We start from the raw sequence: 17,016 nt of genomic DNA, 5'->3' as shown, positions 1-17,016 counted from the left end.
GCCCCAGTGGGGATCCACCTGGCAACCCCAATCTGGGGCTGATGCTCAAATCAATCGACCTATCCTCAGTACCTGGGGCTGACATTCGAACTATTCGAGCCACTGGCTGCGGGAGGGGAAGAGAGAAAGAAAAGGAAAGAGGGAGGGAGAAAAGCAGATGATCACCTCTCATGTGCTCTGACCAGAAATCAAACCCAGGATGTCTGCACCCCGGGCTGACACTCTACCCACTGAACCAACTGGCCAAGGATGTAAATGTGCATTATTTATTTTAAACTATATTTTCACTACTGCATAGTTACTGCTTCAGATATCAGATTAACTTATTTTATTTCCCATAACATCTCACCCAGATCCAAATAATTTTTCCTCCCACAACCCTAATCCCATCACTGGTGTTTTCTAACTTCAGGTCTCTGGCCTCAGGTATGAAAATATACCGAGACAGTGTTGCAAGGGCTCCTGCCAGCCTCGGGTTTTCACTCAGCACCATGTTTTTATACCCCACCTCATCCCGGGACACTTCCATTCCAAGTCTCTATTTTAGAAGAAACGCCACAGAAAATAGACATCAACGGAGCCATCAAAAGGCTGGCGTCACAAAGTGGAGGTCAACGTGGAGCCATGTAAATTTAAAATGTTTCTTGTATTGCTATATCTGTCCAGAAGAAGACTGCAAATCCCCCACCCCCACCCCGTCATACCTAAGACATGTATTTTGGAGGTCTTTTCCCTCTCCTGAAAACCGAGTGAGACCCGAGTTTTACACGTGGAATGGGCTATCTTCAAAGCTACTTTGGGTAAATCAATTCACTCAATCTGTGCCTTAAAGTGAGAGCTACAATGTAACAGGTGCAATAACAATGGGTGTTCTTCTGCTCTTCTTGATAAACAGAAACCTCCATCTCATTGCATCACCTGGCTACATCAAGGATGTGTCATCGGGCATCCCTAAGGAGTTCACGGCTCCTCCCTGCCCCCTCCCCCTTCCTCTCTGCCTGCTAGTAAATGTTAGAGTGACATTTCCTTGCCTGCAATAACCTGTTGTTCAAAAACTATGACTGGGTGTCTTTTCCACCAGGCTTGACTATCCTCCACCCAGTGACACAACGTGACTCTCCTCCACAACATGACAGCTCATCGCTCAAGTGATGGTTTTGCCAACCAAGTGGGTTCTACAGTGGATAGAACTGACACAGCTACTGGAGGAAGTCAGAATACAGGGGACTCTTTGGAAAGAGCGGGTGGTTTCAATAATGTCTCCGTGAATTTTATCTTCAGGCAAGCAGGCGGTTTTGTTGATACGGCATCACTAAAATGCATGGGCAAAGAAATAAGAGGTTTTCTTTGCCTTTTTTCCTCAAAAGAAAAAACCCCCAAAAAATATTGCATTGTATTTATAAAGATAAGGCATAGAGGTCTTTTACTCTCCTGATCCTATCAGATTTTGGGAGGGTGGCATCTATTAGCCGCCCCCATCAAAGTCAGAGATGAGAAAGTCAACGCGCCCAAGTATGACCAAATTTGTCATTTTCACTTTAGGAAGTCAGCGTCCTTCAGCAACAGAGATCTGCTGTTTTTTTAAAACCTCATGGAGTCCTTACTATTTGAATCCCGGCTCGTGTACCCCCACGGTCACAGGTCCTCTGTGTCATCGACACTCACAAATATTTATTGAGCATGTACTCCAGGTGACACTCCATCTTCTGTTCCAAAGATAAATATATGTGCAAACATACAGACTTAGGTCCCAAGTTGTTTTTGTAAAATAATGTAACTGAGTAGATAAGCACACACTATATTTACAAATATAATATTAGTATTTTCCAGACCCCCAGAGACCACCTAACACAACAGTCCGTCTTTAATCCAAGTGGTCGATCCTTTGGAGACAGCCACAAAGCCCATCAATGATGTAGTGGACAATAGAGGCCCCATTCTCGCTCTCTCTTTTTATTTATTTTTCCATGTCAATCCTTCTTTCCAAAGGAATGGCACCAAAATTTCTAATTACAGTTCAAAAAAAGGAGAAACCGTTCTGGGGTAACAACTACTAAGATTATTTTCCCAAAATGGGCAGACTTCCAATAAGATGTCATAGGGACATCATGAAATGTACGACAGACGATGTTTTATGCGACTCGGCAGAAGCTGCAAAGCCTTGCACCTGTCGTCTGAAGGCCAGCGGTGGTAGCATCATTTGGCATTCTTTGAAGGAATGCAAAATCTTGGGCTCCACCCCAAAATGACTCAGTGAGAATCTGCGTTTTAATGAGAACTCCCAAGTGACTACTATGTATGGGAATATCTGACAAACACTACATGTTGGGAGAATTCCAGTGTGCAGGGTGAAGTCATCCAAGAGTTCCCTCTTTCCCATGTGAGCCCATAAACAGTACCTAATGTGTGAAGGAGATAGGAGACGTTCCACCTTCATGAGGCTGTGTGTGGTCCTGAGGTGAAACACGGTCCCAACCAAAACGCCACATCCCCACTGCCCCGCCGAAACCCCAACTCTTCCAGGATCCTTTCTAAACCACGTGAACCAAAATAGATTCTCCCCACATTCACGCACACATGCACCCCGCTTAGATCTCCCTTGACAGGTCCCATCACCTCCCGCCTGCTATTCTGAGAGACGCAAGATCACCTCAAGTAGAAAGGTAACCAAGTTTAACAGGGTTGCCCTACATCCCTTTCCACAGAGACATCGAAGGTGAAGAACCCTAAAAATGGAGTAACCCTCCAGCCTAAAGTGGTCTGTTAGTATATTCATCAAGAAAATGACAAAAGGGTTCAGAATGGCTGAGCACGCCTTACCTGTCCCTCACCCGGGAGGGAGCCTCGGGTGGAGAGCGTTGGTAGAACGCTCTCCATGTTTTGGGTGGAGGAGGAAGGGAGGGGTCGCGGGCTGAGGAGAAGGGAAGTGTGTAGGCTGCCTCTCAACACAAGGCATGTGAAACGGGGCCCCAGAAGGCCCTGGGGGCAGAGCAGTGGTCGCTAGACCCCACCTGAAGCCAGCCAGCCTCTCCAGCAGCCAGATGTGAAGAGAGGGGGTCGTACTGGGAGCACATCTACCAGTAACAGTGAGGGTGGGGAACGCGGGTGTTTCCCCTGAACCAGGAATGGACGAGAGCCAGCTAGGAAGGAACTCCACCCACCTGAGCAATGTAACTAGCAGAAGGTGACCAAAGGAAGCATGAGGGGGAGAGATGGTGTCACCACTAGAGGACAAGCTACCCTCACCTTACAATAAATACCCTGTGTGCAGGACCCACAGGAAACAGTCAACAAGCTCCCCACGAGGACAGGGTCAGCTCTGTGCACTCGTCACTTCCAGGGAGCCCTGCAGGACCTTTGCTCCTCTCCAGAGTGTCGAAGGAGTCACATGGTCCATGCCCAGTGGACCAAGTCTGTTCACAGACGTTCTCATAGGGCCACATATTCAAGGACCTCTTGCATTGGGCAAACTGTGTAAGCAGATGTTTTGGATAGAACCAAGTGTCCGCTAATTCTGGGGAGACCTATCACCAGAACACAACTGCACCCACACTCTGCCTTTCCCCCGCCCCATTTCTTCTCCACCTGCACCCAGTCTTGGAGAAGTAAAACACAGGAACAGGAAGAGACAGGAGAAGCCCCTCCCACTCCCACTTCCCGCCGGAAGCTTCCAGACCTGAAGCAGCTCACACTGGGCGGAGGAGACACCAGCCTCTGCACGAGTTTTGGAGTTAACCTTGTTACATTAGACTGAGCTGAGCATTTTAACTTCCGAAATCACACTGCTTGTAAAGCAAAAGGACCAAGAAAAGAAGAAGAAAAAAAAGCTGTAATATCTTCACATACCTGGCTACTAACAGCTAACTGTTTCTTCTGATGGCATAATTCAGGGAAGGGGGGTGCGGGTAAGAAAGGCTGTTCATGACCATCCCGTGAATCTAACCTATGCCCTATAACACGGGTCAATTCATGGCAGAGGGGGCAGGAGGTCACGGCTGTGCTTTCTGAAGCCTCTGGGGAGCTTTTCCACGTTACATGCCATTTTTTGCCAAAGCTCATTTGATTGCAAAGTGGGGCCAGCCAGTCAGAGGAATTCAGATAAAATAAAACCAACAACAAGCAAATGTAGGAAGGATACAATCTAGATTTTTTGCATCCCCCCCTCCACCTTGTCCCCTCTAGACTCTCTTCCTACACTTATCATATTCAATGTTACATCCAACCACCCAGCTCCACTGCTCCCCAAAGCCCAGGCCTAGCACCTAACACATTAGCCAACCCCCAAGGGTTTATATTGACACTTTGTATTGAAGCAAGATACAAGAAAACAAAAACATGTCTATCCTGTTCCCCAGTGGCTCTCTTCTGGCCACCTACGACACCATCTCTTCCGTCTTGTTCCCTTTTATCTCTTGCCACAAAGCCTGGCAGACACCCCTTATTTTTCTGATCAATTCAGCTCCGCGTACTTCAGCCAAGAACAACAACCTGGAAGGTAGCCATCTCTCCGACGCCTGCTTCGAAAGCAATGCAGTGACATTTTTTTTCCTCCTTCTCACTGGTCCTTCTTGGGACACACGGGTCAGAACACAAAGCTGCTTATTAGCAAAAAGCATGTTCAACAAAACACAGTGTGACTGGGTGGCGAGGAGAGGTGGAAGAGGTAAGGGCCAATCCTACTCGGAATGAGAAACCTTTCTTGATTTTCTGCCAGTTTTACATAACAGCACACACGTCTCCAAATACTAAAAAAGAAAAGAAAAGAAAAGAAATAAAGAGAAGTAGAGATGAGCTTCACAAGAACTAGAATCAGAAAGCCTGAAAGTGAGGCCATGTTCCCCACATTTCCGGGACCCCGGAATGTATATATTATATTACCCCTGCTGCTTCTTGGATTCCCTCTCCACCATTGTCCGTAGCTGACCACGCATGGCGATGTGCTCTTCTACATAAAGACCCCCCACCCGTCCCCTTATGACGATGTCTCTGTGTCTCTTGGTTCAAATTCCCAAAAAGAGGGGGTTCAATTGGCTCAGCCTAGCCTGCGAATCTATTCCCCTAGTGACACGTGGTCAGCTTGGGTCTGGTCAGCTGTCCCCAGGAGAGGACAGAGTCCTGCACCACAAACAGGAGAGGTGAGGCTGTGGAAAGGGAAAGGGAAAGGGAAGGGGAAGGGGAAGGGGAAGGGGAAAGGGAAAGGGAAGGGGAAGGGGAAAGGGAAGGGGAAGGGGAAAGGGAAGGGGAAGAGGAAGGGAAGGGAAAGGGAAAGGGAAGGGAAGGGAAAGGGAAGGGGAAGAGAAAGGGAAGGGAAGGGAAAGGGAAGGGGAAGGGGAAGGGGAAGAGGAAGGGGAAGGGGAAAGGGAAGGGGAAGAGGAAGGGAAGGGAAAGGAAAGGAAAAGGGATGGGAAGGGAAAGGGAAGGGGAAGGAAAGGGGAAGGAAAAGGGAAGGGAAGGGGAAGGGAAAGGGAAAGAGAAGGGGAAGGGGAAGGGAAGGGAAGGGAAAGGAAAGGGGAAGGGAAAGGGAAAAAGAAGGGGAAGGGAAGGGAAAGGGAAGGGAAAGGAAAGGGGAAGGGAAAGGGAAAAGAAAGGGGAAGGGAAGGGAAAGGGAAGGGGAAGGGAAAGGGAAGGGAAAGGGAAGGGAAAGGGAAAGGGAGGGGAAGGGAAGGGGAAGGGAAGGGAAAGGGAAAGGGAAAGGGAAGGGGAAGGGAAAGGGAAGGGAAGGGAAGGTGCCCAGGAGGGAATGGCAGGCAGGACAGCACCTCTGTTACCCAGAGGTTCAACAGGCAGGTGATGAATGACTCAGGAAAGAAACAATGGGCTTCCCCAAAAGCCTATACACTATCACTTATTATTTCTCTTTTTTAAATAAACAAAATGTCTGTTTTTATGAGTTCTCAAACTTTGGACTATTCTGCAGAGGAAGTTAAGCCACATTGCCCCAGGGCTGGAAGGAATTAGAATCTATTTCCAGTGGTCCCAAGTAAAAAACAGCCAGAAGTAAATATAGAAAATGTTACATAATAACTGTCTACAGTATACAATAGCCCATGGGTGCCTGGGTTGGCAGGGATTACAGTTATCATTTGGGGAAGCGGACAGCTTTGTTCCTTTAGGCCTTTATCCGCATGGCTTTCCGACAATCACGGGCATGTCATGAGAACACCCAGCGATGCATACTACTTCCAGAGAAGCCGTCACTAACTAATCTTGCACTGACCACTTCCTTCTCTGACTGCAGTCTCATAACTCGGTTCACATCCTTAGGGCCCTGGCCAGTTAGCTCATCTGTAGAGCGTTGGCCCAACATGTGGAAGTCTCGGGTTCGATTCCCAGCCAGGGCACACAGGATAAGTGACCATCTGCTTCTCCACCCCTCCCCCATCTCTCTCCTCCCCTCTCACAGTCATGGCTTGAATGGTTCAAGCAATCTGGACCTGGGCACTGAGAAGGGCTCCATGGCCTCTGCCTCAGGTGCTGAAGTAGCTCGGTTGCGGAGTGACAGAGCAGCAGCCCCAGATGGGCAGAGCAGCATCGCCCTGTAGGGGGTTCACTGGGTGGATCCCAGGTGGGGTGCATGTGGGAGTCTGTCTCTCTGCCTCCCGGCCTCTCACTTAATAATTAAAAAAAAAAACAGTGCAAACATTCCTAAGGCCCTAAAAATGTGGCAGGAGATGAGCCGAAGGGGGGTGGTCTGTAGAATTCCAGTCTATTGCCTCCATGAGGCACAAGATGTCAGGTCATTAAAATCCTGCATTTGAGCTACAGTTTTCAACTTAAAAAAAAAGAAAATAATTCAACAAGCTAAACCAGAAAAATAATTACTATCCTTTTTCTGCCCCGTCTTCCTGGAAACTTAACTTATGCATGAGCTTACAAATGTTTTATGTATTTTACTGAGAGAAGAATTTTACTGAGAGAGTACAATTAAAATTTTAAAAGTCAGTAAAAATGCAAAACCAATGATTGCATCCATACATGTTCAGCTAATACCCTGGCAGACACTGGAGTGATATATAATATATTGCACACCTGACACTAAATTTGCTAAAATTCTTCTGGATGATTTAGATTCTGCATAGGAAGAAAAAATATTTTTTTATTTCTTTAGATGGGTTCCCTTTTCTACTTCTTTCAGAAGGTCCCCACCAAACAAGCAAGCTTCCTTGTTTAGCAGGAAGAGTCATGGTGGGCCAGGCAGAGTGTGAGCTCTCGCTGATGTGACATCTTAGTGATGCATCCCACAGGCGTCATGTGCACATGTCTAGCAGACAGGGTCCCCGATGTGTGCTCAAGCCGAGAGCGCGGACCAGGAAGCAGCCTGGTATGAACTAGTATGCCAAGAGCGAGGAATCAGGAACAAGAGTCCTGCCCGTATTTCACTGCATCTCCATTTTTATCAAATGTATGCACTTAATGTCACCCCCTGAAACTAGACCCTGTTTAAACGTCTCAGGGATGGATGCTTCTCCCTGCGAAGGGAGACCAGGTGCTACCTCAGATGATGACGGCTGTCCATGGTCAGGATGAGTGAAGCTGGTCAGTCAGGAAGCAGAAGGAGGTCAGGAACAGGGATGGACAGGGACCGGAGCAGGTGGAAGGGTCTGAAACTCCATCCACAAAAGCAAACTGGAGCATGAGAGGTTCAGCCACGCAGTATGATGGAACAGCTCCTTCTCAGCAGAATTCCGGCTCTGCGAAGCCTCCGTCCTGGCACAGCGGTGTGGTTGGTTGTACAGCATAATGTGTGAGGGAAGGGGAAAGGGCAGGACTGGAACCGTGTTAGGGCGGGCTCAGCCATCTGCAGGGCTTGCTTGAGTTGGTCACAGCAGCTGTGAGTCAGCGGCTGACCTGATTCTGAGGGAGGGCTTCCCACAGGAGAGGCGTGGGTGGCCCAGCTGTGTCATGAAATCAAAGTGGGAAATCCTTTAACTCGTGAAAATGGGGGGGGGGGGGGCTTCATCCCAAAGACATGCAGACCGAGGGAAAGTCTGCTGACCTCAGTCGAAAGAGGAAGGGCAGAGTGGGAAGGAGACAGGTGGCATCTTGGAGAGAGGATATAGGAAACTGGTGTTTGCTTTTCTGTAAGAGTTTAAAAAAAAAGAACCAATGAGAGCCTTTGGATTTATAAATTCTAATTTATCAAACGGTGCTATGGTTTTTAAGTGATAAGGTCTTTGTCTCTTTAATGTCCTACAGGGAAAAGGACAGAGACCTTGAGGCCCTTGGCCATACCCCTGCTGTCCCTGTCCCTGTGGTAAAGTAAGCACTCCAAGAAGGTAGGAGTTGGTGGAAAGTGAAAGGCAGAAACCGTGGGCCAAACCGAAAACATAAGGCTAGTGCGTTCCAAAAGGAAAATTTATTTTATTTTATTTTTTATTTATTTTTTAGTTTGTTTGTATTTTTCCAAAGTGAGAAGCAGGGGGAGGCAGACAGACTCCTGCATGCGCCCGACCAGGATTCACCCAGCATGCCCACCAGGGGGCAATGCTCTGCCCATCTGGGGTGTTGCTCCATTGCAACTGGATCCATTCTAGCGCCTGAGGTGGAGGCCATAGAGCCGTCCTCAGCACCCGGGCCAACTTTGTTCCAATGGAGCCTCGGCTGCGGGAGGGGAAGAGAGAGACAGAGAGGAAGGAGAGGGGGAGGGGTGGAGAAGCAGATGGGTGCTTCTCCTGTGTGCCCTGACTGGAAATCCACACGCCAGGCTGACACTCTACCGCTGAGCCAACCAGTCAGGGCCTGGGAAAATTTATTTTAAAAGATGCCTGAGTGCAGGTGGGCTGAGACCAGCAAAGGGTGTCAGCCCCAAGGGAGGGATAGAAGAGAGGTTATAAGGATTCGTCAAAGGGCCTTGGGCGAAGGCAGCTGCAAGATCGCTTCTTCTGTTTGTGGTTGGGAGGGGTGCCCCAGTTCCTCAAAATTGTCTGCACCCTGATCCAATGGTCCCTTATCAGCATCCAGGAGCTGCAAGGGGGGTCTGAGCCGGCTCACTGTGTAGGCAGGTCCTCCTTCATCCTTCAAGCCTGCATTGTGCTTAAGAAAGACAGTGACTGAGTAGCCGTTTTATCTATCATTCCCATCTTGTTCTGGTATTAAAAGAGAAGGGGTATTGTTCCCTTAAGACTGCTCCAAGCTGAGAAGGGGCATTGCGGACACCTAAGAGAGAAAGCCTATACTTGCTGGGGTATTCGTTGGTCTCTGTGCGAGGCCTGGAGGAAGAATAATTGGCCCGCAGTTTTATTGGTGAGAGTCTAGGCTCAATTCTGTATGAAGCACATGAAAATCCTGAAAAGACAGGGGCCAAAGAGAAGTATGAATAGGAGGGTTACTAGTGGGCCTATGAAAGGTAACAACCAGTTTAACTTTGGCAGAGACTTCTGTAGAGCTGACCAGATGGGAGTCCTCAAGCCTCAAGCCCTTCTTGGCTGGAAGCTTTGAGCCAGGCTGCATTCTCTAAGACCTTTAGGGTTCTTTCTTCTACTTGTCCTGTAGAGTCACATAAAAACAGCACAAGGTGTTAGCGATCCTACAGACTCCCCCTTCTCTGGCTAAGAGATGGTCTAAGGCTATTCAACTGGCCGTCACCATGCCGGCAAGGGAGTCCAGGGAACATGTAAGAAGCCAGAATTTCTGTCCTGTACCCTGTCCTATGGCGCATGGTGGCTGTGATGTTTTTTGCAGTTAGAGCATTGGAGGTGATGCCCCCCCACCCCCCACTAGGCTGGCGGCAGTAGTATCCACAATGTTTCCTGCGATTATTACTACAACAGCACAGTTTGACCTATTTGGGTTAAAGCTGGGGGGTTTATCTTGGGTTTTTTTTGGGGGGGTTGTATTTTTCTGAAGTGAGAAGTGGGGAGGCAGACAGAAAGACTACCACATACATCCTGACCGGGATTCACCCAGCAAGCCCACCAGGGGGTGATGCTCTGCCCATCTGGGGCGTTGCTCTGTTGTGGCAGAGCCATTCTAGCACCTGAGGTGGAAGCCATGGAGTCATCCTCAGCACCCAGGCCAACTTTATTCCAGTGGAGCCTTGGCTGTGGGAAGGGAAGACAGAGACAGAGAGAAAGGAGGGGGGGAAGGGTAGAGAAGCAGATGGGCGCTTCTCCTGTGTGCCCTGACTGGGAATTGAACCCAGGACTTCCACAGCCGAGCCAACACTCTACCGCTGAGCCAACCAGCCAGGGCCAGGTTTTTTTTACATAAAAGTTACACTGGATTTTAAAACATTCTTATACGGTGGCATATTAAGTTTTCAAAACCAAAATGTTAAATGTTCATAACATTCATATTATCACAAAATCTATTTGTTCAGCATTAAACACACACACACACACACACACACACACTACATTTTGATTGCAGAAAATATAGTGAAAAGAGTTTCCTAATTCTGAGTTCAACACAGGTAGCAGTTTGGTTAACTATCTTTTCTCTTCACATGTGGATTTCTGTAATCATTAGTATCCTAAAGTGTCTATCATTCTGTGGTTTAAAAAAGAAACGAAAAAGAAAAAACAAAGACAGACACTTAGTACATTGCAGAGAGCAGCATGTCAGAGCTGGCCAAGGCAGCCAGCACCTGTGGCACAGAGCCTGCTGCCGTGAAAATGCTCCAGGTGGGTCTTTGATTGGCAGTGTCCAATTACCAGTCAGGCCTTGACCAGTAGTAGAACAGAGGTAGTTGTCAGCTAGCTGTCCCTGTGCCCAGCACCAGACCAATGTGGCATAGCTATGACGGCAGGATCCCACAGGGACCTTTTATTTCTTCATCCCCTGGGAGACAACTCCAGAAACTGTCATCTCAGGGACAGTGGCTCCCACTCATGCTGGGAAAGGCAATGGTGTTAGTTCACCTGTGACTGATCCGTAACAGTGATTAGCCGATGGTCAGTTACCCCTGAAGGAGGTAGCAAGGAAGCGACAATGAACCTAATGGTCAATAAGCACATCTAAAGATGTCTACACTCACCCACTGAGTAGCCATCCTAAAACAGAAAAACGATAAATGTTTCCCAAGCAATGTCCGCACAAGAACAAATCATAATGTGCCCAAGAGAAACTGATTTCACAGTGACCAGTAAACAAGAAGACAGCACAAATCTGAGGCCAGCTGGAACGTTTCCCCCCACGGGGTCTCCCAGATGAACCCCCAGAACAGCAGGGAACATGGAAACACCCTTATTCAACCTCCAAATACAATAATAAACTGGAGTTATTGAGTTTTATATTCCATGAAACACTGTTGCAGCCTAAGTCTCCTGTGGTCTTTCTGGTACTTTTCAAAGATGATTGCTAACCCCCCCCCTTGCTATGTATGTGTCCTTCATTCATCCCAGAATACTCACTGACCCCCCAACATCAAGTTCATCTCCAGCACTGACATTTCATCACAGTGACCCTCAAGACAGACTGCACCCTACAAACTCACAAACTTTGAAAGCAAACTACAGCTTCGGTGGATTCTTCTTTGAGGAAAAGAAATTTGAATATATATGTGTGTGTGTGTGTGTGTGTGTGTGTGTGTGTGTGTGTATGGTCTTTTTTCTAATTTTGGCAGATGGAGAGCAATACCTCGCTTCCGGCAATGGGGACCATCAACGATTTGAAAGTCCAAGGAGTGAGCATGAATAGAGAGCTATGTTCTATATTAGAGAGAGAGGGTAATGTCTAAACTTGCATTTGGGTGCTCAGACCTTGAGACTTAATAGGAGTTGTCAATATTTGCCAAATAAGACACTGATGATGACAGTTTACTGCATTAATATGATATCATGGAACAAGCTATCTGCATAGGGTGATTCCCACCTCCTGACAAACAGGTTCCCTAGGACCTTCTAAGTTGTTGCTGTCTGTTCAAACGCTTCCTGGAAACATTTATTGATGTCAATACCCTGCAATACAATTCGTGTTGACACCGGAACCAAAGGCATTTTAAAAAGAAACGACTGAATCTTCTTTGAACTCCAAAAGATATCTCTACTATACACTCACAGACGTGTGAAACTTTATTATTTTTCATTTAAAATCTTTTACTACCGGCTCCTACATATTAAAAAAGATATTTCCCCTGGATGTTAAAGTAAATGTGAAAAGCGTTAGTTAACTAGTGGAATCACAGTTCACAAGAATGGAGGCCGGAGCTATGACCTGCTTATTAAGTTATCTGACCCAAGAACTAATTGAAGTAGCAAATTCTGTGTATTACTCAGCTGAAATAAAGGCGTCCGGTCCCAAATCCTCATCTCACATAACTCAGCAGATCAGAGGTTCCTCTATTCACCAGATAAATTCAATAGCATTGTGAACTCCAACTGCACATACGTCCGACCCCCAGTGAATAGATTAATGACAACAATCTTCTAATAAACACATACACCTGTCTGCATATAAAATGTATAAGGCAAAGCTAGGGATAGCCAACAGCAGCTAAAAGACACAGCATAGATTGGGGGGGGGGGAGGGTACATACCGAATCTAAGATTCAAAACACTCGTCTTCCTTCGTTTTTTAAAAAATAATAGGGAGGGAGGGAGAGAGTTAGGGGGAGGGGGAGGGGCACAGAGAACTAGATAGAGGGTGGCGGAGGACAATCTGACTTTGGGCGAAGGGTACGCAACATAATTTAATGACAAAATAACCTAGACATGTTTTCTTTGAATATATGTACCCTGATTTATTAATGTCATCCCATTACCATTAATAAAAATTTATTTAAAAAAATAATAATAGAAATGGTTTTTAATGTGTAACAAATCCATGTACTGCTGCAGGGCTCCCCTAGGTAACCCAGGGGAGGATTTCCCTGCACACTAACCACAAGCTAAGGTCAGCCACAGAGGCGAATGGCCAAGCCAGGCTGCGCGCACACGATCCGCGTGGACACGGGACCCCTGTGGAGAGCGAGTGCACTGCGCGGGGAAGCGACACACTCGGAGCCACCAGAGGATTCTGCCTCGACTACTAAGGCCGCTGCCTGCTCTTCTTTGTCCGACTGTCCGTCATGTCCTGGAAACCACTCCAGGTTCGCTGCAACGGGTTGAAATGAATGGAGCGCGCGTCCGCGGCACGGGCTGGAGTGCGCGCGCAGAGCCAGAGCGCGTCCCGAGGAATTTCCCGCCAACTTCCGCCCAGCCAGCTTCCTCCGCTGTTCCCCTCCCGGGAAGCCCGGCGACCCGGGGACCGCTGCCCCACCCACCCGCAGAGCTGGCGCAGCGCTCCCGGAGCTTCACGGGCCGGGTCGCCCGAGAAGGTGCAGCGCAGACAAGGCGTTGGCTCTGGGTTCAGGAACCAGTGCCTCTCCTCACCGTTCCCGCGACCCGTCAGCCGTCGGGACCCGAGGACTCCACGCACGCCGAGGGACCGGCACCTCTCAGTCCCCAAACCGGCGAGGGCCACTTCGTCGCGCATGACTGCCTCACTCTGCCCTCCAAGTCCCGCACCAGGTCCTCTGTCGCTGGTCGCTTACCTTGTGGCCTTTGCCCGGGGGACACCTGACGCTGTTGGAGACGCCCGCGGTTTGATTCATGTTCGGAGAAGTTGGGGGTCCGCTTCTCCACCTTCAAAACTTCCGGGCGCGAGGCAGCGAGTAGGCCGTCTTCCGCCGAAGGGACCGGGAGCCGAAGGCCGTCGCTGCGCGCTGGCTCCGCGGGGCTCGCCGGCCGCTCCGAGGGCGCTGTACCCGGCGCTGCTTTCCTGGGAACCCGTCCAGAACTCTCCCGACCAGAAGCGCCAGCAAGTCCCAGGGGAGCCCCGAGCAGGGCCGACGAGGTTGGTGATGGGTAGCAGGGGGTGGGGACACCGCGGCAGCTTGGGGCCCTGCGCCCGACGCCTGCGGGCAGAGCCGGTGCTCACCGTCGTCAGTGCTGTCCAGCCCCAGCCCGCCCGGCACGCGGTAGTTATCCGCAGGTCTGAGAGGCGGGCGCGCTCCTGGCCGCTCCCACCCACGCCTGCGTTTGCCCAGTCTTCCCGGGTGGTCCGGAGATGGCAGCGAGGCTCTGCCTGGCGCTGGCGCACGGGGAGGCGAGGGGGTGGCGGGGGCGGAGAAGGATCGGGACAGTTGCCCGGCTCTTTGGCAGAGTCCCCACCACTCACAGCGCAGGACGTCGGCCCCCTTCCCCTCGGCGGCACGCCGGAAGGGTCTACCGGGCCGTCTCCGCGGGACGCGCGCTAGGGGAGGGCACAGGACGCACCCACTCCGGTCTGCGGTACGGCTGTGTGCAGCGTCCGGGGGCCTCCGCTGTTTCTTTCCTTCTTTCTTTTTTTCTTTTTTGCACCTGTCAAGTCATGACCTAATTAAGCAGCATTGAGAGAGAAATGGAAAGCCGACCCTGGGGAACTTGAGACAAACCAAGAAAGGACCACTGCGCGGTGGAGACTGCATTGCAACAGTTTAGAATCCCAAGTCGGAATAAAGGACCAGGAGCACGTTAGGCTGCAGCTACAGTCCTTAACCCAGAGTGCAGTTTTGTGGGGTGTGGGGGGGGGGTCTGGATTTATCCTGGCAGAGAGTTGAGATGGAATGTTCTGGGTGGACTATCCAGCCACGTGATTGGGTTTCTGGTTTCCTAGCCCCACCTGCTTACCTTTCACCATCTCTACAGTGAAGGAAGGATTTGGGTTCATCTGTGAGACCCAGCATTCTCCGTTACTCCCCAGGCCACACTGGGTCCCTAACATTACATCCGCAGCGTGTTTGTTTGTGGGTGTTGTGTTTCCTTCCTATTCCCAAGTCCCAATGAGAATCGTCTCCATTTTGTAAAAATAAGCAACTGTGTTTGGTGGCTTTTGCCCACTAGAGAAGTTCAACAGCAACTCGTGACACTTTGTCCTATGACTGTGGGGCACAATTGGGGCATCGGTGTGACCGATGGATGGAGCATGTACCGCTTAGAATTCGGGGTTTGTTCTCCCTAGTGGACATCTTTGGGCAAGTTATTTCCCATGTCTTTTCCAGCTCAGGAGGTTGGTGTTACGGGGCTATCTTGCAGGTAAAGAAAACTGAGGTTCCAAAATATTGGTTGGCGTGTACAAGATGCTTAGCACAGCGAAGGGGGAGTCATCAGATGGTGATATGACTTCACGTTTGCTTACAGATGCTATTGGTCAATTCTGGTGTTTCTGGAGGTAAAAATCCACACGTGCATGATGCCTGCCCCCCCCCCCCCCCCCCCCCGCAGAGTGTTGCCAAGGAGTTTCTTGCTCCCACACTGCCCCTCTGTGAGTCCTAAAGGGTCATCAACATTATCAAGGAACAGCTCTTCCCCGTGTGTCTCCCCTGGGCTTCCTCTCTAGGTCAGCAGTGTCTTTGCAGGTCTCGGGGAGCTGTGCACCCTGGGACCCCTCTTCCCTTCGGAATCTGAGAAACATCACTGATGTTGAGTCTGTGTGGGTTTTTCTTGTCATAGGGGTGGGCATGATGACTTCTAAGCTCTTTCCTCATTGGAGCTAAAACCGGATAGCTCAGAGTATATTTTCCTATTTGCAGGGTGTCCTGTTTTCTTTCTTTTTGTTTAATAATTTTTCCCTTGGTTCACCTCCCCCTTCTCTCATATACCATGAGGAGCAAACAGACAAACAAACAAAAACAGGCCACACCTTTCACACTGCTCAGAAATCCCTTTCGCTGCATAACTAAGTTTATTAAGGCAACACCAGAAAAATCTTCTGTTTGGGGGTGCCCCTGCAGACTGCCCTCACACTAAGCAGTCTGCATTTCCTAATAAACGTGCCACTTCCAGCGGGATCGTTTCAGAGAGCCGCTGACCATAACCCACACCACTGCTTTTTAATAGTTAATGAGAAGGCTAGAACATTTCATGCAGTGAGGCCAGCTTCACTAATGCATCCTACTTGTTTAATAGTAGAAAGTGGAGCTTCCAGATCTGGCCATGTTTTCAGGAGTGACCCCGCGTTTCAATCCTGGGCTGTCAGGGTCTAAGAAGCAAGCCAAAGGGAATGAACGTACATGTGGTCCTTCTCTCCTTTCTGCCGCTGCTGTCCCCTCCCGGGACCCTCCAGCCACAGCTCTCTTTCCTTCTGGACGCAGGTGGGCTGTGTCTTTGCTCACTGCAGGGTAGATGCTGTTGTCAAGCCTCTAGGTCATCTTCCAAGGGGGCCTCATGTTGGAGCAAATGCCGACCACTGAGATCCCAAAGGGAAAATCCAAGCAGTTTGTCCGAACGTCTGGCTTCCTTCCTATCGTGCGAATCAGCGCACGGAGCAAGTCAAATATGACATCACCTTTACAGAGTTAAACACGGCCTCGCATGATGGCCCTTGTTCGGCTACTGGTTTGGGGTTTTTGTTTTTTAATATAACTTTCATTCGAAGTGTAAAGACACACAGGGTTGAGGGTCCATATCCAAGGGGAAAGTGGCTACCTGAGAGCAGCTGTTGGCTTTCTGCTAATGTGCTCCCAGTGAGTGCGCTGTGAGGTCCCTGCCGGGCCACCAAACGCTGTGAGTTATTTAAAATTGCATTTGAGAGGCGATGCCACATCCTTGGTAGGAAGGCTTCACCTTTCCTGACCCCTCCCCGTCTTCCAAGGTTGTCCGCCCTCACAGTCCCAAGCCTGGCTGCCACCACAAAGGCGTTGTGGGCCTTGTCCTGTTATGGACTGAATGTCCCTGCCTCTGGTAGTCTGCTTCAGAAGAGGGGCTCATTTCAGCAATGTCGCAGCCAGCCCTTCCTGTAGCAGAGGGAGGCAGACACGAACACCGGGGATGTTTCTAACGGGTGACTGAAATGCGGGCTGGTGACCTCGCCTCCCACCCGGAATCTGAGACAGCAGTGAATGGAATTTACTATATAGCTCATTCCTTTCCCTCAGCGACCGCGCAGGATGGAGAAACATGCACGCAGGGTAATGAAGGTTTTCCAGGGATGGGCCCCTACCACTTCCATAATTCATGGCGCGTCTGTTACTATGACTGAACACCTCACTGAATTCTCAGTGGGCGCTCCACGGGGCAGGCGTCTCTGCTCCAACAAAGTGCGTGTGTGTCACCAAGG

General features: G+C 49.6%; 1 protein-coding gene across 1 annotated transcript in view; it reads right to left on the bottom strand.

Annotated features, from left to right (window-relative positions):
* Window positions 1-13,823, bottom strand: part of DPP6 (dipeptidyl peptidase like 6) — a 590,008-nt gene extending 576,185 nt beyond the window's left edge. Inside the window, exon 1 of the mRNA XM_066235792.1 lies at window positions 13,472-13,823. Within this exon, the coding sequence (XP_066091889.1) occupies window positions 13,472-13,531 (60 nt within the window). The 5' untranslated portion in view covers window positions 13,532-13,823. The remainder of the gene's footprint in view (window positions 1-13,471) is intronic.
* Between the last annotated feature and the right edge of the window lie 3,193 nt (window positions 13,824-17,016).

This window comes from Saccopteryx bilineata, chromosome 6 (assembly GCF_036850765.1).
Source record: "Saccopteryx bilineata isolate mSacBil1 chromosome 6, mSacBil1_pri_phased_curated, whole genome shotgun sequence".
Classification (NCBI taxonomy): Eukaryota; Metazoa; Chordata; class Mammalia; order Chiroptera; family Emballonuridae; genus Saccopteryx; species Saccopteryx bilineata.
This window is presented reverse-complemented; position numbering and strand designations above follow the sequence as displayed.